We start from the raw sequence: 20823 nt of genomic DNA on the forward strand, positions 1-20823 counted from the left end.
CACTTGGCTTTCGACCGACGATTCAAGGGGCAACCCTCTGCATCGTCGGCGTAAATCCAGGGGGGGGGGGGTTCTCGGTCCCGGAGTGGGTCCCGCCATTCCTCTGCCTCTTCGAGGCACTCTTGGAAGCGCAGTCACCAGTCGCCTTCCCCCTTCTCATCAGAGGACTCCGCCCGTCGGCGAGTTGCTTGTCCCAACAAGCATTCCTCTCCTGCAGAATGGGATTCATTTCGTAGGGAGATGTTGGCGATTTTTCATTCGCAGGGCTCTGTTCTGTCCGCGCCGTCGAAGGAAGCCGGCAGGGAACGTTCTAGAGCCACCGTTGGGATGCCTTCGGGCTCGAGAGGTTGGCGCGATCACCGGGAACCATCGAGGTTCCGGTCGGACAAGGTGGATCTCTCTAGCCATGCCCGCTCCAGGTCCTGGTCCTCGACGCCCTCGAGACCGTCGGAGCCTGTGAGGTCTTCGAAGAAGACGTTGACGCCACCGGCGCCATGTCCGTCGAGGGACTCTCGAGGCTCTGCCTCAGAGAAAGTCATCGGCGCCGAGGCTGTCAAAGGACACGCTCGGGGCTCCGCCCTCGAGGCCTGTGTCGAAGCCATCAGCGTCACGCTCAAGGTCGACGCTGATTCTGTCGATGCCTTTCGAGGAGGGTTTATCGGAGGTGCCCCGTAGGTTGGTGGAACCTTCGAGGAACGCTTTGGCCAAGTCCAAACACGTGCCTTTTTCTATGCCCTCATCCAGGGATTTATTCCAGCCTCTTGATTATATATCTGAGGTGGATGAAGGGTCTGATGAAGGTCTGGTTCCTGAGGAGGTTCCTGATGACCTATTATCTGGTCATAGCCAGTTGGAAGACCTGCGTCAGTCTTTGCATGACGCCAGTGGTCTGGACACCTCCCCAGAGGTTGAGTTTGGCAGGCCTGAGCCGGGTACGCATGCTGAATCCTCGTACCAGCGCCTCATGTTGAGGGTGACGGAGTACTTAGGGTAGTCTGCGCCACCAGGGGATTTTCTGCAGGATGACTTGACAGAGATCTTGGACCACGGTCCACCAACTGACCATGTACTGCCATTCCATATGGCCTTGCAAAGAAGGGTGGCCGCAGCTTGGACTGCTCCAGAGAGTCTCCCGGCTGTGGGCAAGTCTTTGCCGAAAAAATAACATCCAGCCAGTAGCGACCCCAGCTATTTGACTACGCACCCCACTCTCGAGAGTTTGGTGGTGCAGGTGGCTATGGCCCCGGCAAAACATGGCGTCGTACCCTACCATCCCTCCTGATGGGGACAACGAGCGTTTTGATGGCTGGGTGAAGAAAGTGTTTTCTTCAGGGGGTATGGCTTTGCAGGCAGCCAACTCTGTGTGTGTCTTAGCAGGTTTCACTCATACTCTGTGGAATTGTCTCTTTGGCGCTGAACATATTCCTGAAGGGGAGGAACGGGATGGCTTTCTTGCTCTTGTTCAGGATGGCAAGCCCAGCTTCTCAACATACCCTTTGATGGGGGAACACCTTTTTGGCAGCATGCTGACAAGAGCCTTGAGAGGTTGCAGATCTCCAAAGCTGCAGCGAAGTTGTTAAGCGCTGCAGTTCGCCAACTTCCGCCGTTTTGGCCTAGGGGTCAGCAATGGAGGGGAGGCTCCTTTTAGATCGAGGGAAGCTGCCAGTCAAAGGGGCCACCGTAGGAGTACCAGAGGTGGAAAGCAAGGTACTCGAGGTGCCAAAGCCGCTCGGGCAGTTGCCTCCTTGCCCTCTGGCACTGCCGCAGCCGCTTCTGCTCAGTCAAGAGGCCATGTCCCATGGTTCACCGCTTGGGGGAAGGCTGGCGCATCATCTTGTAGAATAGCGTGCCATTACTTCAGATGTGTGGGTTCTGGAGATCATAGCCCACGGCTACTGTCTTCCTTTCCGGCAGAGGCCTCCCGACAATCCACCAGGGAATGTCTCTTTGAAGAGTCTGGATCCGCTCCTTGCGCAGGAAATCAAATCCCTGCTGGAGAAAGGCGCCATAGGACTGGTGCCTGTAGCTGAGAGGAACAAGGGATGGTATTCCCCTTATTTTCTGTTCCCGAAGAAAGACGTGGGATTGAGACCCATCATGGACTTGCGCAGTTTGAACAAGCTCCTTGGGAAGGACAAGTTAAAGATGGTTGCTCTCTCTCAAGTCCTCCAGGCCCTTCAACTTCAGGACTGGTTGGTGTCTCTTGACCTCAAGGACGCTTATTTTCATGTGCCGATTCATCCCAAGCACAAGAAGTACCTGAGGTTCGCGGTTGGCGACTCGCATTTTCAGTTTCGGGTCCTGCCATTCAGATTGACCTCCGCCCCAAGGTTCTTCACCAAGCTTATGGTGGTGGTGGCAGCGTATCTCAGGAAAGGGGGGGATTCACATCTACCCCTACCTGGACGATTGGTTGATCAGGGCACGCTCTCCCGAGCAAGTCTTGGATCATCTGTCAGTCTTCTGCCACTCCCTTCAGACTGGGCTTCTCCCTCAACTTAAAGAAGTCCCACTTGACGCCAACACAGCGGCTCCAGTACATTGGAGCAGTGCTCGACACATCTCTGGGGCTGTGTTCGCCTCCCCATGTGAGGGCTCATCACATTCTGCAGATGGTGCACAAGTTTGAACATGCCCACAGTCTCCCGGCGTTCGAGTTCTTGAGGTTGCTCGGCCTCATGGCATCCTGCATTCTTCTGGTGCCAGAGGCATGGCTGCGGATGAGATCTCTGTAGTGGGCTCTCAAGATGCAGTGGTCCGAATCCTCCGGCAGGATGTCGGATCCCCTTCAGGTGCCGCCCTTGGTCGCCCAGGACCCTCTGTGGTGGGCTGTCGAAGGCAGTCTGATGAAAGGGGCTCCATTTTGGCTACCCTGGCCGGAGGTGATGATCGTGATGGACGCATCCCTCACGGGATGGGGAGCTCATGCCAACGAGCTGACAGTCAGCGGTCGTTGGTCTCAGTCAGAGTCCAGACTCCATATCAATCTGTTGGAGCTGTGGGCTGTCAGGCTTGCCCTGAAGGCTTTTCTGCCGACTGTGAGAGGGAAGAATGTCTCGATTCTGACAGACAACACAGTGGCCATGCACTAACTCAACAAAAGAGGGGGGAGGCAGGGTCACTTCCTCTGTGCAGAGAGGTGATGCAGCTCTGGTTCTGGACCATCGAGCAGAAAATGTTGATCTCGGCGGTTCATCTGGCCAGAGACGAAAACGAGACGGCGGAAGCTCTGAGCAGGCAGAGCACGATCTCTCACGAGTGGGAGCTGGCTCAGGAGATTCTCCTGGAGATCTTCGCCCTTTGGGGGACCCCTCAAGTGGATCTCTTCACCACTGGTGTCAACCGTAAGTGCGAAAGGTTCTGCTAGTGGGAATTTCCTCGAAGAGGAGCCTTAGGGGACGCGTTTGTGGTAGAGTGGTCCTTCCCACTGCTGTACGCGTTTCCTCTCATTGCTCCGGCATGGGCCTGGAGAACATGGTACCCAGACCTTCTCGACTTGTCCATCTGCCCTCCACGCCATCTTCCCTACCAAGACGATCTGCTCTCACGGGAGGGGGTCAGGTTCTCCATCCAGAGGTCAGATCCCTCAACCTTCATGCTTGGCTTCTGAAAGGTTGAGGTATAAGGATTGGGACCTCCCTGAAGACTTGATGGAGGTGTTGCTTTTGGCCAGACGGCCTGCGACAAAGTCACTGTACCGTTGCCATTGGAGAAAGTTCTGCGACTGGTGCAGGGTTCAGAATATGGATCCTTTTTCATGCGACATTCCTGTGGTTCTGTCTTTTTTGCTTTCCTTAGCCCACAAGGGCCTGCAAGTGGGTACCATTAAAATTTACCTTGTGGCGCTGTCCATATTTAAGCGCTCGTCTGAGGAGTGTCCTTATTTTAAGATTCCTTTAATTTCTCAGTTTCTGAAAGGGCTCACTAATGTGTTTCCACCGTCACCTTTCCAGGTGCCCGGTTGGGATTTGAACCTGGTTCTAAAATTCCTAATGGGTGCTCCATTTGAGGCTTTACATTCTTGTCCTTTAAGACTGTTAACACTTAAAACTGTATTTTTAGTTGGTTACTTCCACTCGCAGAGTGAGTGAGTTGCAGGTGTTTTCTGTTAAGCCACCCTTCGCGGTGTTTCATAAGGACAGGGTTGTCCTTAGGGTTCGTCCTTCCTTTCTTCTGAAAGTTGTCTCGGAATTTCATTTAAGCCAGAAGTGCATTCTTCCGGCGTTCTATCCTACTCCGCATCGCGGTAAGGAAGAGGAGAGGCTCCATAGGTTGGATCCTAGGAGAGCTTTAAGTTTCTACATTTCACGCATGTCCCGGGTCAGAGTGAACGATCAGCTCTTTATAGGATACGCGGGAAGGCGTTTGGGACAAGCTGTTACTAAGCTGACTTTGTCTAGATGGATTATCTTGGCAATTTCTGAATGTTACCGCTTGGCGGGTAAGGACCCTCCGGTAGGCTTGCGGGCCCATTCTACTAGGGGTGTGGCTGCCTCTACTGCTCTGCATAGGGGTGTTCCCATACGTAACATTTGTGAAGCAGCCACATGGGCTTCGGTCCATACTTTTGTAAGACACTAATCCCTAGATTCTATCCATGGGCAGGATCTGGCCTTTGGCAAGGCGGTCCTTTATTCTGCAATTTAATTGGGCATTCTAAATTTCTGAATACTAAATTGTTTTCCCTCCTCCATACATTGGTACTGCTTTGGGAGTCTGTCATAGATATGGAATACGTCGGAGGAACCAATCCCCTCGAAGAACAACTTACTTTCTTAACTGGTAACGTTCTTTCGATGGGATGTTCCGACGACGTATTCCATATCATACCCTCCCTGCCTGCCCCGCGACAGATTTTCTTATGCGATTGCAGCTTACGTTTCCGCAAGGCTTTCTGTGGTCATAATGGCAGAAGATTGGTGCCACACGTTCTGGGGAAAAAACTACAACTGAGGCCACGGGTGTCGTGCGTCCTACTTATAACATCCGGGGATGTCTGCTCGAGGGAGGCCCTCGAGGACAGCCTATCGACGCAGGATGCCAAAAATGTTCCGAAGCAGCACAGCTGTGGTGATGACCTGTCATAGATATGGAATACGTCGTCGGAACATCCCATCGAAAGAACGTTACCAGGTAAGAAAGTAACTTGTTCCTCTGACCCAGAGCCTGCTGAGATCCACTAGACTCAAGAAGATCTACATTTTCAGCCATCCAATGTCGTACTGCGACCTTACGGGACTGCAATACCCTGGGACCTCGAGCCAGTGTGTGGTGCACAGGCTTCTGAATTCCAAATCAAGCGGAAACCTTGGTGGCATCCTGCAGGACCTCCAGAGACGTGAATAGAGTCCAGAAAAGGTCCCCTCAACAGAGTGCTGGACCTTGCAAGTGACTACAATCTGACCAGCGATATTCAGCCGTCTTCGGACTCCTGAAAAGGTTGCTAAAAGCACAGAGCCGCATCCAGCTGCAAAGGAACTCTGGAAGCCTTCTCTGTTGATCCCTGCTGCAAAATCCCTCCCAAAGTCCTGTTTTCCTTCTTCATGACAAAGAAATCCATTGACCAGGTTTTTGCCTGCAGATCCTGAAGTCTTCTTTCTGCATCTCGTCTTCAGTGCCAAAGTGTTAGACAGAATTGCAGGCAGTACCCTCTGGGACCACTACACAATTAGGACTACAGGTATAAGCATGACCAACCTCAACTTTTGGTATAAGTCTGTACTACACAGTTTGTTGGTAGCGAGCTGAGCAGCCAAGCTTATCTCAAGAGTGAATGTGAGCAGTAGAAGTAGTTACACAGAGGACTTTCAATCACAGTGGTTCAAGTAGACACTTGGAGTCGAGGTTTCTTGGTAAAACACTTTTAGTCCTAATTGTGTGTAGTGGTCCCAGAGGGGTACTGCCTGCAATTCTGCTTAACACTGATGTACAGTGGTGAGGATAAAGTATAGTTTTTACATTGAGAGTACTGCTATTACTTTTGTTCAAATAACCTTCACAAGGCTAAGCATCACTAGAAAAGCAATTGTCTTCTAATGCCAAATATGGATAACTTCAAACAGGAAGCCCTGATCATTCTAACAGTTGATCAACTGAAAGATATGTGTAAAGTCAGGTCACTCTCTGTTAAAGTTAAGAAAAACGAATTGATTGACAAATTGTTTAATCATCAATGACTGGGAGGTAAAGCTATAACCCTTAGCCCCCCAGCAAATGTGGATAATGTTGATGAGGATGATAATGTTTGAGTCAGGCTCAGATGTTATTGATGAGTTAGGAGAATCCGAGGAGTCTCAGGATGTGAGCCCCACTGTACCTCTACTTGCTTTAGCTCCTCAAGCTATAACCACAGGGACCCTACCAGGTCCAGTACGGAGTCCAGAATTTGTCTCTCTTGAAAAGATGAGACTTGAGTTTGAATTTAAAAGTCTTCAAATGCAAACTGAAAGCAAACAACAAGAACTCTGACTCAGAGAAATGGAATTGATTCATGAACTTGAAATGAAGAAATTGTCTCTTGAAAATGGTTCTCTCCCAGAGTCTACTAGGTCTTCCAGTCCTAAGAGGCCTTGCATGCCTAAATAAGCTGCGAGTATGTATGAGGTGAGACTTGATATTTTAGATTGGTTGGCTGCTTTTGAATATAACTATGGGATTCAGGGTTTCACAGGGAATCAGTTGATTCCTTGGCTTTTGTCTAGACTTCCCCAGGTTGCAACTGATGCTGTAATGGAGGTGGGGGAACTTGAAAGATTGGAGTATGAAAATGTGAACCTAGCTTTGATATGTAGCTAGAGTTGGGAAAGCTCCTTCCCAGTACATTATGAGGTTTAAGACCCTCAAAAGCATGATGGTACCCCTTGGGCTACCTGGGTGTGTATCTATTTTTGTTGGAATCTATTTTTGATGCCTGCTCTCCTGAGCTGAGACAGCACTTGGCTGACTTTAGGAAATTGATCCAAAGAAGTTAGCAAAGGCTGCAAACTTGAGGGTTGCCAACAGGGCTACTCACAATGATTCTGGGGCAACTCAGAAGAAGGGTAATAGGAAGCAGCAAAAGAAAGATGGCAAAGAGAATTATAATACCTCCAATCCAAAAGAGGGCCCCAAACAAAGAAGGGTAAACCACCAGGGAAACCGAATCAGGCTAGTGAAACCTCTGGTGCCAAACCAGAGGCAGGTGAGCAGAGACCCATTTGTCAAAACATTTGTAAAATGTCATGTGTGTGGCTCTTATGACCATGTGAAAGGGGATCCCAGATGCAAAGGTAAACCTTCAGGGATCCACACTATCTCCTCACCCTTCTCCCCAGAGGAAGAAGTACATGTGACAAGTGGTCTGTGGGAACAGCAGAATTTCGATGTCTATAATTCAATTCCAGATAACACAAAAGAATATTACAAGGACAGTGTAATTGTAAATGGTCAGGAGACCCCTACCATTGGACACACTGGGGCCAGTATTACTGTAGTGGATGAACCTTTTTTTCAAGGCTGGGGAAGTTGCTAAGGCACCCAAAAGCCTCACTAAGCTTGCTGGAGGCCCTGTCCAAATGCTTCCTAGACTACCAGCTTTCATCCAGTGCAACAACATGACTGTCAAGATACCTGTTAGTGTGAAAAGTGAGGTGCCTGCGAGAGTCCTGTTGGGGAATGACTTAAAAACTCTGGAGTTGTATCAAGCACCCACAGGCCTCCCAGCAAAAGGAAACCGGAGCAGACAAGAAGGGCTAGGGGGAGTACCTTCGATGGCTCTCCAGAGGATGTTACAGAAGAATCTATAACACCTAGCCCACAGGAGCTGCTAACTGTGATTTCAAAGAAGAATGAGCCAAAGGGGAAACCCAAGGTCTCCAAGAAAAAGCCAGAAAGCGCTCCTGTGCTACCAAGAAGAACATCCCTGAGAGGACCGTCCAGTCACACCTGTGGCTGCTCCACCATCTGAGGCTGAGTGTGAACAACCACCAGGAAAGGTTGAATCAGCTGCTGAGGATTCACAGCTGGAAGAAGACCTGACCCCTGTTGGAGATCTGGATGCTAAAGACCATCCTGAGCTGTAGCCTTTACTGGCAGAAGGTGGCCCCTGTAGGGCAGACTTCAGCAGAGGCCAGAGAGAGTGTTCTTCTCTTGAGGGTCTTCGCCAACAGGCAGCTTCCCAGCTAGACGGGCAAGAGCCAGGGAAGCGTAGGTTATACTGGGAAGATGGCCTCTTCTGCAGTGAACCAACTGAGTCTATCCCTGGGGACTACAACATACTTGTAGTGCCTCTAGAGACAAGACCCCAGTCCCTACAGTTAGCCCATGAGATTCCTTTGGCTGGTCACTTGAGCTTCAAGAAGACCAAGGAAATGCTTTCTGTGTATTTCTACTGGCCTAAGTTGGGGTCTGATGTAGATACATTCTGTAGGAGCTGTTGCACTTGTCGGATCTCTGGCAAGAGTGGAGCCCAGAATGTGGCACCTTTGTGTGCCCCTCCCAGTGGTAGGATTCCCTTTTGAGAGGGTAGGAATCGACATTGTTGGTCCCTTAGACCCTCCAACCTCTTCAGGCAATCGATTTATATTGGTTGTAGTAGACCATGCTACTAGGTACCCTGAAGCCATACCTATGAGGACTGTTACAGCTCAGGCTGTTGCTAAGGCCCTACTTGGTATTTTTACCAGAGTGGGTTTTCCTAAGGAAGTTCTCTCATCTCTGACAGGGGATCAAACTTTGTCCCACTACATGCAGGCCATGTGGAAGAACTGTGGAGTGACTAAAAGTCCTCAACTGCCTACCATCCACAGACAAATGGATTGGTAGAGAGGTTTAACCGTACTATGAAGAGCATGGTAGGTGCTTTAGAGGAACCCCTTAGAAGAATGTGGGACCTTCTACTGCAGTGCCTTCTATTTGCTTATAGAGAAGTTCCTCAGGAGGGAGTTGGCTTTAGTCCCTTTGAGCTGCTCTATGGTCACCCTGTTAGAAGTCCATTAGCCCTTATTAAGGAGGGGTTGGAGAGTGCTCTTTCTCCAAAGCCAGTGAGAGTCACCGACTATGTGTTGGGTCTCCGGAGGAGAATGACACACATGATGACAGAAGCATCTGATAACATAAAAGCAGGTCAGGCTCTGGTGAAGCGTTGGCATGACCAGAAGGCCAACATGGTTGAGTTTACTCAAGACCAGCAAGTTTTAGTTATGGTACCTACAAGGCAGAGGGCCTTACAGGACAAATGGATAGGACCCTTCAAGGTTGTGGGAAAACTTGGAGTTCAACTATCTGGTGGACTTAGGCAATCCTAAGAAGGCCCCCAGGGTCTTTCACAGCCAACCGTATAAGAGCTTGTCACCAGACCAGAGGTGGGAACTTTACTTCTAGCTTCAGCTCAAGAGGAGGAAGAGGGTGAACCTCTACCCGATCTCCTCAGGGGACAACCTTTAGATCAGAAAATAGGAGTTAATCTCTCTTCTAATCTGACACTGGAACAACAGGAAGAGTGCAAGTTTCTGTTTAACCAGTTTGCCTCCCTGTTTTCACGATCACCAGGCTTGACCCCTTGGGGCCAGCATGATATTCTCACTGGTGACTGTTTACCTGTTAAAAGCAGAGGTTACAGAAGGTCAGATAATGTCAGAACCCACATAAAGGAGGAGGTCAACAAGATGCTTGATCTCTGGGTAATAGAACCCACTATCAGCCCATGGTCTAGTCCAGTTGTGCTAGTACCAAAGGTTGGATCCAAGGAGTGGAGATTCTGTGTGGACTATAGAGCTCTAAATGCAGTCACGCAGACTGATAACCATCCTTTACCTAGAACATATGATCTGGTGGACAAGCTTGGTTCAGCCAAGTACCTCAGTACATCTGATCTAACGTCAGGCTATTGGCAAATAGCCCTGACAGACCATGCCAAGAAGAAAACTGCATTTTCAACCCCAGTAGGCCTCTACCAGTTTAAGGTAATGCCTTTTGGATTAAGGAATGCACATGCAACCTTCCAAAGGATGGTTAATCAAGTTCTGAATGGGTTGGAGGATTTCTGCATGGCATACTTGGATGACATAGCAGTGTTCAGCCCTACTTGGAAAAAACATGTTGAGCACTTAGGATATGTTTTGCAGCCTCTTGAGCAGGCCCATCTGACCATAAAGGCAAGTAAATGTCTAATTGGTCATAGCAAAGTAGTCTACCTTGGACGTGAGGTAGGAGGAGGTGAAATAAGGCCATTGCCTAGCAAAGTACAAGCTGTACAAGAATGGGCCACCCCTACTACTCAAAGCCAGGTGAGGGCCTTCTTAGGTCTCACTGGTTATTATAGGAACTTCATTGAGAACTATGGATCCATAGCTTCTCCCTTAAATGTAGTCTCACTCAAATTTCCTAAATTCTTTTTTAAAAAAAAGTCAGGTGGAATGAGGAGTGCACTAAGGCGTTTGAAGGACTTCAGAAAGCCCTTTGTCAAGCTCCAGTCTTAAGAGTTCCTGACTACAGCCAAACCTTCATTGTGCAAACGGATGCCTCCAATACAGGCATAGGTGCAGTTCTGAGTCAGCTGGATGAGAAGGGTAGCGAGCACCCCATCTGGTTCATCAGCAGAAAGCTGAAGGAACCAGAACAAGGTGGGCAACCTTTGAAAGAGAATGTTTTGCGATTGTGTGGTTACTAAAGATGTTTAGACCTTACTTGTTATGGATCTACTTTTGTGATTCAGACTGACCAGCAACCCTTGAGAGGGTTAATGCAGATGAATGGGTAGAATCCTAAATTGCTAAGACGATCAGCCTACAGGGGTTTGATTTTACCATTGAACAGAGGTCGGGGTGTAATCACCAAAATGCTGATGGTCTCTCCAGAATGTTTGACCGACTGGAGTAAAGCGATTCATCCAGGGGTGGATGAAATCCTCATGTCCCTTAGGCTGGCGGGGACGAGTGTTGGGGAGAATTCTCAGGAATATGCTAATTCCCTTCACCTTAGAGACCCACAGCAATTTTGCTGGATTTTGAGGACTCTTTCTTTTAACCTGGAAAGAGTATGAACCTTTTTTCCCACTCATGTATTTTGATGTGTTTTACATTTGTGTTCTCTGATTATGGAGTTTTAGATAACTCCATAGGCATCATCTTTTCATGTGTTACACAGCACACTCAGTGCAGTGACACAGGGATGTCTTTTAGACTTCCCAAAGGTTTAAATACCTTCTCTGGGATCGATTACTGTTTCCCAGAGAGTGTAAAGTGAAATTGACTTTACTAGTCTTTTCCAAATTCCTAGATCCAGCACACACCATCTTAGAATGGAGTACTGGAGGGGTTACATAGTATCCCCTGGGTCTAAACACTCATGTACCAGTCAAATGCTACCCTTTCCTATTGAAAAGCCTGGTTGCAGTGGTTTTACAATGAACTACCATGTTTCCCGACCGGAACACCGGTAGCTAAAAATCGAGGGAGCCATGTTTTTCAAGATGGCCCCTTTGTTTAAATGGGTCCCGGTCTTCTTTTTTTGCCATTTCATTTTGGCAAGGTCCTTCTAGTGTTTGTCTCTGCGTGCCAAACCAGGTTTGGTCCCTTTGTTCGTGTGCCTTTGCCAGGCCTCAGGACTAAAGACTGCCTCTGGTGCCTGAGTGTCTGGGGTGGACAGGAAGTGAGGGAGGTGCCCGGAACTCCCCGTGCTTAGTCTCCTAGGAGACCCAAATGCACTCTGGCGTGATTGGCTAGCTGACTGTCCGGCAAGGGCAGCCACCCTGCTGGGTGAGTGACAGCTAGGCTGGAATGAAAGGGAGAAAACTGTTTTAAAAGGCGAGTCTCGTGGACTGAAAGGCAGAGCCGACCACTGGAACAAAGGATTCAAAGACGAGCTGGAAGAGGACAGCTGCTGCAACTCCTGGTCTATTGGTTTGACTGGTGAAATGGCTGAATTGCCAAACTCCATTTGACAGAGAAGCTCCTTGAAGGACGGCTTCTTCCTTTGAGTTGGTGGGCCCAATCCACTCGTAAAACACCTGGATACCATTCTCAAGTCTGGTTAGGATTAACCAGGGAGAGGGACACCAGCTTGTGTTCTTGAATCTACAGCTACTGGAACAGAAGTGACTCAATTTTGTTTGCTTTCTTCAATGATCCTGTGCAGTGCAGGAATCCCCCGACGTCCTCCCTCTTGTCCCCCCTGACTGAGGTTCAGGAACAGCGAGATCTGCAGGAACTGCCAGGAACCATGACTTCAGCATCATTTGTTTCTTCATATAAAGGTACTGTGCCAACCTGACTGAGAGAACACCACTCTCACGGTGAAAGTTCGTAAAACTTTCCCAACTTGCAGGCCTAATCAGCTTGTGACCCCATAAATGATCCTTTTTGCCTAAACTACTTCTGAAAACTTTTGCGAAGACTTTACCGTTTCATACCAGAACTGCTCTTTCCTTTCCAGAACACTAGTCCATTGACTTTGTCCTAGCCTATTGACTTGAATTGAACTCTTATGGTGAAAAAACTATTTGCACTGCCTAGAAAGTATATGTAATCTATTCTACTTACTTTTGTCGTTTTTGCTCACTGCTCAGTAACTGAACTGCCATTTTGCTCCTACTTCAGGGGAGCTCAAACTTAGTTTTCTATTGAAGTGTATTGGTATATAAGTTGTCTTCTTCCAATGAAAGGTTTTCTAAATGACTGTAATAAATTAAGAAGTGTTTTACCAAGAAACCTTGAGTATAAGTGTCTACTTGAACCACTGTGATTGAAAGTTCTCTGCGTAACTACTTGCACTGCTCACATTCACTCTTGAGATAGACATGGCTGCTCAGTTCGCTACCAACAAACTGTGTGATACAGATTTATACCAAAGGTTGGTCTTGCTTACACCTCTAGTCCTAATTGTGTGTAGTGGTCCCAGAGGGTACTGCCTGCAATTCTGCCTAACACAAGGTACTGTCTTGGCTAGGGTATTTACTTACCTTAAGTCTGTGTGATTTCTGTGATTGGGAGTCCCCTCATCCAGTTAACCCGGACCCACTGTTGGAATCCTTCTAGGGTGTCTTTTCAGAAGTCATTGAACCTGTTACCAGGATACATTTCTCAATAGTGGAACACCGATTCAAGGAACAGTGTATACCTATAGCTAGTTTTATGATGACAGTTAAACTAGGTAAGTCCTTTTGGTGTAATATACATTTACAGTTTTGTCTGCAACAGAAGCCTATCTCGCCCTGCCTACAGCTCCCTCCTAGACCTCTCGGATCCCTCTTCTGCCCGAACTCATGCAATAGAATAGTGAAGGACGTGATCAGTCAAGGATTCTGTCTGGAAAAGGCTTCTGTCTGGAAAAGTATAACAAGTGTTTACTTGTGTAAGAGTTGGGCTGTAACTGTCAGTCTGAGAGTGGACACTTACAAAGGTTCTTTCTTACCTTGAATGGGTGTTGTGCCATTCTGAAAAGTGTATATATAAGGTTAATTTACTCGCCTTTGAATTGGTTGTACCTCTTTCCCAAAAGTAATGCTGTTGGCCTCACTTAACTATTTCTTCCAGAATACTAGTGTATAAATTCACCAACTGGGTCTTGCTTCCCCTGATCTGCTGTGTAGCATGTCTAGAATATGTCTGCCTTGGGGGGAGGGGGGGGGGGGGAGGTGGGGGAGTTGCCTACCCAGATTAACATTGATTCATTCATAAAGTGTAACATTGGGTTTTGCCTTCCCTGGTCTGTGTTTATACAGATTCTAAAACAGTCTTGGCTTTATACCTACCTTTTAAGTTGATGATAGCTCCTTTTAAAAAGGATATAGGTTTTACTTACCTTGAATAGCTGTGTGCCATCCTAAAATAAGTGGGTGAGTTATTGCTTACCTCACTCTGTGTTCCACTGATCTGAAAAGCAACTGTAATTGTATAGTACACCAGAAGGACTTGCCTAGGTTACTAGTTATCATAAAACTAGTTATAGGTATACACTGTTCCTTGAATCTGTGTTCCACGATTGAGAAATGTGTCCTGGTAACAGGGTTGGTTTTCTAAGTGATTCCTTAACTGGGTGTCATTGCATGACTGACTGGGTCTACTACCCTTGATTTAATGTAAAGTAATCTAAAAGTAACTTATGGGTTTACTCCAAACGAATAGGTGTGTTTTTATATTGTCTGACTTCCCTAGAAATAATGTTAGTTTTCTGAACAGGGTCTATGCTTTGGTCTGTGTACTTTAAAGCATTGTGTTCGTTTAATGTGTTTCTCTATGAACAAGTACTTGCCCCAAGGTTTAACTTGGCCTAATTGCATCTATAATAAACCTTTAGTTTGCATAATACCTCTGGTTGTAAGTGTTTCTATTGAACCCTTTGTATACTAAAAGTTCTTTGTACCTTCCTACATCCCTCTCTCCCTCCTAAGATAAGCCTGGCTGCTCCTTCTACGCTAGCCATACTCTGGTGGTAGAGCCTTCTACTAAGAGGGGAGTTTTGTACTGTCTCAATTGTATGATTTTACTAAGCCCTTATTTGGACTTCAGAAAAACTGTCCTAACATCAATGAATACCTATATGATCACACATGAAGATTGGATATCCAGGCAAATATGTAAAGGTGCACAGATTATAGTCAAAATGCTTTCATTTAAGAAAAACTGTGAAGAAGTTGAATCAGAAAAAACATAGAGGCCGGCACCAGATTTTATTAATCTTAATGATGCAAGTTACATTGCGTATTTGTTATAATTGCACATGGTGGTGGCAATGTGCCAGATTGCCTTTCCCATGTAATTGCTTATTTTTTTTTATTAAGTGGCATTAAGTGGCAGAATCTTCATGGTTTAGTTTCTGTGGGCCTTTAGATGTGCGAGGTTCCTTGACAGATAATGCTACCCTATTGGTCTCTAAATTGGTCTTTGTACCCCAGTGATAATCCCTTCAACCTTTCAGCCATAGAAAGAACCTCTCTACGTGCCTGTCCCAATTTCACATGCATTTGCAGCCTTATGGGTAAGCCACTGTGTATCCCTGTATCAAATAAGAGTCCATCAAGCTGTATTGCAACTACTCTTTCAACATATGCAAATCCCCTAAATTCTAGAAGGGGCTGACACTATTAAGTGGTGTGATCTTTCCTTTGAGCCTCCTAGTCTAAGGGGAGACCTCTGATTACTTGTGCAAGAGTGACGAGGGCCACATCCTTGATTGTAATACCTGAGCTGGTTGGGACACCACTGTTGGTGTCTATACCACTGACACTGTATGCCCAGGGGAATTGAACATTGCCACTGTGAGTGGCAATGTTCAATTCCCCTGGGCATACATTGTCTAATTGCGCTCCCACCTATTTCATTATGTTCCCAATCGCCCACTCTCCCAATCCAGGCTTGGTAGATGTACCCTTCATGGAATTGTTTTCTCATTTAGTGCTCCCCCTCCCCCGTCAACACTTGCCTCATCCAGTTTAGCCCTCATGACAAACTCTACCCTTCTGATCTGTGACTCCCAGCCTGTTCACCCCTGGGAGTTTACTTCTTGTGGTACTCTTCCCTCTTGTAACTTTCTCTCCTTTGGGGGTTTACTCTCTTGTCCTCATGCCCTCTCTGGTATTCGACTTACAACACTCTCGCTCTCTATTCAATAGAAAGATGAGGAAAACCGCCAGCTGGAGGAGAAGCGGAGGTTCGAAGAGCAGCAGCAGCGGCTTGACCGGGAGAGAAGGGAGCGGGAGCAGCAGGAGGCTGAGGAACGGGAGAAGCGGTTTAAAGTGCATGCTTCGCAGGTTGACGCACAGAAGTAAGGCTTGCACTCAGATTGTGGTTGACTGAGGAATGATTGTTGGCGATGGGGAGGTCCAAGGTCTGAATCATAAAATCTTAGCATAATCCACACCCTTTTGCTTCACTCCTAAGGGGTGAAAGTGCTTGGCTGAACATTCTAGGGCCCCTAAACTTGTTTGGTTTTCTTTTATTAATGGGTCTGTGGCTTATATTTGTTGATCTGAAGGCCTTTTGCTGAAGTCCCCCTGTTATTACACACCTTTTTGGCTCACTTTGAATATATGGTCTCCCAGTACATTGGGTGCTTCCCAAGCGTGCCATTTATGCCATGGGGTGATTTTATAACCATGCATTTGTTTTAGAGAGTAGGCTGGTGGCAGCTCGAGTTTAGTTTTGGGTTCACTAGGGGCATACACTATTTTACTGTATTGGTTTCCCAGTGTACTGTTAGAATGGAGTTCTAAACTCTGGCCTGGTGGACAGATGTGTGGGAAGCCACCCTTGTTGTAGCGAACAGGGAAAACGTCTGGGGGTTTAGCCAAACCAATCAAGGTAGCATAGAGAGTGGACCAGGCTAAGTTTTAGGAGGTGAGAGTGATCCACAATGAGTCCACACAGTGAAACGCCAAGGATTACGCTTAGACGATATGTATCACAAATACTATATTTTAGGCCTAGAAAACACACTCTGAAAAATGATTGACAGGTAATAGTATCACACAATACTAAACACTATAAAACAAATACACAGTCACTGTAGTTGGTGTATGTTAGGCAATATTGTGTGCAGTACCCTTTGGAAGACTACAGCAACCTTGTCCTCCTGGCAATAAGAAACCAACATTTGGTATACGTCTGTATTACACAGGTTGGTAGTGTGGCTAAACAGCAAGTCTTATCTCAAGGGGGGTCAATGTGAGCAGTAGGGTTTTTAGGGATTCACAGTGACAAGTATTCAAATAAACTCTTACACTCAAGGTTTCTTGATTTAAACAATTATTAATTTATTTAAGTCAGTTGAATAAGCCTTCTTCAGAAGGGAGCAATATATATGCAACACACAAATGCACTTCACAATACACACTCTTAGTTTCTCTAAATCAGGAAGTACCCATTTGGGATGGCACACAGATGGTTCCTACACCCTGAGATGACTTAAATAACTAGGACACTGTGGACATTAATATATCACTGGTACATTGAGAGCAATACTGAGTTGATGTCAAAGAAAAGAGGTTTGCAAATAAAACAAAGGTTAAACAAATATTCTGAAGCAGGTAAGTATTTTGAGCCATGTTAGGCAGAAACCTGAGCAGTTCCCTGTGGGACCACTGCAAAAGATTTAAGACTACAGGTGTTTGGCAGTAAACCCACTTGGTAGCAGTCTGTACCACACAGATTCACTTGGTAGCTGTGGCTGAGCAGTCAGGCTTCCCTCAAGAAGAGTTAGGCAGTATACAGAGTATTCACAATAGGTCAAAAGAACACAGTAGAACAAGTAAGCACTGACCGGGGCTTGGTGTAAAAGAGATGTCATTATTTATTTAAAACCACATCTAGAAAAACACACAGGCACTAATAGTAAGCAATTCAAAAACACGGTCACTAAAAGATATACACTCCCTTAGAAGAATATTAGACAAGTCTTAAGTAAAGCCCCACTTATTTTCAGACAGCGGTGAGCGCTTAACGCAGATGGCACTCTAATAATTCGTTTTAAAAGGGAGGGAAAAGCAGAGAATAAATTGAAACAGGTCCCAACACTTTTACAAGAACACAACAAGAGAGGAAGGCAAAGTAAAACCGTGAAGTTGGAGTTCAGTAGGCTGGATCCACTTTAAGAGGATCAAACGAAATGTGTCAAAGGTCACACGGTTGCAGTGCACAAAAGTCTTGAAAAGGTTCAAAAAGAGTTGGACCAAAGAAAGGGACCAGTTAGAAGGTCAAGGCGGCCAGCCCAGTCCAGAAGGTTAAGGGGTTATTACCTTGTAGCAATCTTTAGAAAGGGAGTACTGGCGGACACGTTACCTTAAGTGGTGAGAATACTCCAGCGGGGGGCAGTTGTTCCTGGCAGCGGATGCAAGTTGGTGCTTCGTCCGGGGGAAGAGAGGATCTCGTCGGGGAGGAAGACAGGAGTCCATTACACTGCCAGGGAAGAAACCAGCCGCGGAGTTTCTCAGGTAAAAGGAGCGGTCCTTTGATTCGCGGTCCAGTGGTAAGTGGCTATCCGGTTGCCGGGGTGCTTGGCACGGGCAATTCGACCACCAGCCGGTCTGGGGTGCGAAGAGAAGAAGGTAAACTGGTTGTGCCCACCAGTCAGGGGAAGAAGCCTCTCCAGCCGGGAGATCTTCTCTGTCGTCGGGAAGTGGTGAGTCGGTTCCGCAGGGCTCCACCGGTGGTGTAGTGGTAGGTCGGCTCAGCTTCTCCCTCGTCGGATTCTCAGGTCCTGTGGCGACTTCTGAAGTTCCAGTCCCCAAAGCCCTGCTTTTATGCAGCACACCCCCATTCACTCAGCCTAGCTGTCAATCAAACATCACCACTTGGGCCAATCGCACAAGAGTGCGACTTGAGTTACCAAGGTAACTCGGTCCAGGGTGCCTAAACCCCCTCCTACACCCCCTGTGGTACCCAGAGTGGCACCACTTTTGGTGGCTTCTGTGGAGAAGCCCGCCAAAAAGTGGAACAAAGGGCTCGACTTGGGTTGGAGTCACAGAAGAGAGCACAAATGCCATTTTAGAATCGAGTCGTGGCAAAAAATACCAACCGGCGAATTAATATTAAAAAAATAAACGGGCAGTATGTTCGAGGCTATGAGAATTAAATAATTAAAGTTGGTATCCTCGAACAATGGGAAAATCCCATAGGGATATATTCGCGGTCGAATAGCCAAAACTCGATCAGGGGGGCGGAGACCCAGGGGCAATCGAATTGCCCCGACCGGTACATCCACAATATGATGGTTTGTACTGGTTTCTGTTAATAATTTAGGACTAGTAAAGCCAATGGTGACTTTACATGCTCTGGGAGACAGTCAGTCCCAGCGTATGGAGTCTATGGTAGGGTGACACTATGACACCCCCGTGTAACTGCACGGAGGGTGCTGTGTAACACACATAGTAAAAACACACGAGACCCTATGGAGTAAAGGACCCCATAGCCCATAAAACACATTAACAGTCAAAGGAACACCATAAATCATGTCCAAGAGTGGGAGAAAAAAGAGGCTCACTCTTGGCAGGAGGAGAAAACAAACTCCAGAAATCCAGCAAAGCTGCTGGGGGACTCACTAGGTTAGGAAATTCAGCCTAAAGAGAGAATTCTCCCTAACAAGCCCCCAATGCAAAGTAAATTAACCCTTTCCTGTCGGAAAGGTAATGCACAAAGTCAGAGGTAAGAATTTTTCAGGGAGCCAGGCCAGCCAATGTTAATTGAGCAAAGGTCTAGGTGAGCTGAAGCACTTCTTGTAGGTAAGTAAAAGTTTTGCACAATGTTTTAGAAGTCTTTGTAGAAAAATAGAATCGCAGAAGGGCCACAAGCTGAGAGGATTGTGGGGGGAAAAGCTGCAAGCAACTCTGCAAAAGCAGCCAAGACAAGTCTCAACTGAGAGCAAGTAAGGTAACACAACAAGAGGTAAGTCCTCTTAGTTTTACAGTACCTTTGGTTAGAAAAAATGGTTCCAGCTGGCTTCTGTTCCTGTGTAGCTCTGCAGATCCTGTTGTTCCTGGGCCTCAGTCGTGGGAACAAGAGGGAGCATGTCTGAAGACTCCTGCACTACAATGGAAAGGTCAGCAACAGCAATGGGCAGACTTCAATTCAGCGGCACTTCGCGTTTTCAGCTCCTCGCGTCTTTAGCAAATAGCACCACCGCAGTCTCTTGGATACCACTTTGGACTTTCCTCGCATCTGGGATCCAGCACTCTGTTGTGGTGGCTCAGGCTTGGTCAGTCCTGCTTCCTAGGAGTGCGGAGGATCTTCCTGGAGCTGGGGTCCGTCTTAAAGATACTCACTCGATTCTGGTGTTCCTCTCCCTGGCACTTCGGTTCCTGCAGCAGCAGTGGAAGTACAGCCAACCCAGAGAGGATTTCCAGATGAGCTCGTCTTGGGGTCGATTGGTCCCACCAACCCAAGGGGAGAAGTTCTCCTTTGCAGGTCTTATGTAATCGAGGCAAATTCGGAGCTTCAGCAATGCAGCAGGGCTTCACCGGGCAAACCAACGGTCCATTAGTTGCAGCAGGTCTCTCTTCCAAGTTATTCTTCGGATTCTTTCGTCCATTGGTCGACTCTGCCTTCCAAGCAAAAAGCCTCGACTTTTATGCATGTTTCTCCCATTCACTTGCAGCCTATCTGTCTCACAGCAGGGTGGCTGTCCTCCAGCCAATCACCCATGGGTGAATTCCTGTAACCAAGGAAGCCAAGCACCGGAAGTTTCGGGCCCCTCCCTCACTTCCTGCCCCTGCCAGACATGCTGGAGCCCGAGGCGGGCTTCACTTGTGAATCCTGCCAAAGACCAAATGAACAAAGGGACCAAAAAACCTGGTTTGGTGCACAGAGTAAATCTCTGAATACAAAAATACATAAAAAATAAAACTAAAAAATAAGACCAGGGCGATTTGTCAAAATGGGCATCCATGGGTGCCTTACTGCAGCTGCAATTGCAGCCCGCAGTAAAAACACACAATGGTAGTAAAAAGTAAACCACTGCCACCAGCCATTAATTGTAGAAAGGGTAACATAATGTTACATGAGAAACTGGACAAGGGGAATACTAAGTAACCCCTCCAGCACCCTATTGTAAGATAGTGCGTGTTGGGTCTAGAAGGTTTTTCACTTCACTGCCCTTGAAAACATTAGTTTTACCAAGAGAAGGTATTTAAACCTTTGGGAAATCTAAGACTTCCCCGTGCCACTGTGCATAGCTTTGCCTCTCACAAGCCTCCCAGTCTGGCCCTTCGAGTGAATCTTATTTCTACAAACATTTCTAATAACATTGCGCAAGACTTTTACTTACCTGCAAAGAATATCGTCAGCTCCCCTTGACTTTGCTCAACTAACATTGGCTGTCCTGGCTCCCTGAGAGACTCTTCTACCTCTGACTTTT

The 20823-nt window shown here is 47.2% G+C and overlaps 1 protein-coding gene across 8 annotated transcripts in view; it reads left to right on the forward strand.

Annotated features, from left to right (window-relative positions):
• Positions 1 to 20823, forward strand: part of DBNL (drebrin like) — a 374852-nt gene that overhangs the window by 221583 nt on the left and 132446 nt on the right. For all 8 annotated transcript variants that reach the window (XM_069618943.1, XM_069618942.1, XM_069618946.1 and 5 more), the window contains exon 7: positions 15590 to 15741. In XM_069618943.1, the coding sequence (XP_069475044.1) occupies positions 15590 to 15741 (152 nt within the window). The remainder of the gene's footprint in view (positions 1 to 15589; positions 15742 to 20823) is intronic.

Source organism: Ambystoma mexicanum, chromosome 10 (genome assembly GCF_040938575.1).
Source record: "Ambystoma mexicanum isolate Mex_15411 chromosome 10, UKY_AmexF1_1, whole genome shotgun sequence".
NCBI classification, from domain to species: Eukaryota; Metazoa; Chordata; class Amphibia; order Caudata; family Ambystomatidae; genus Ambystoma; species Ambystoma mexicanum.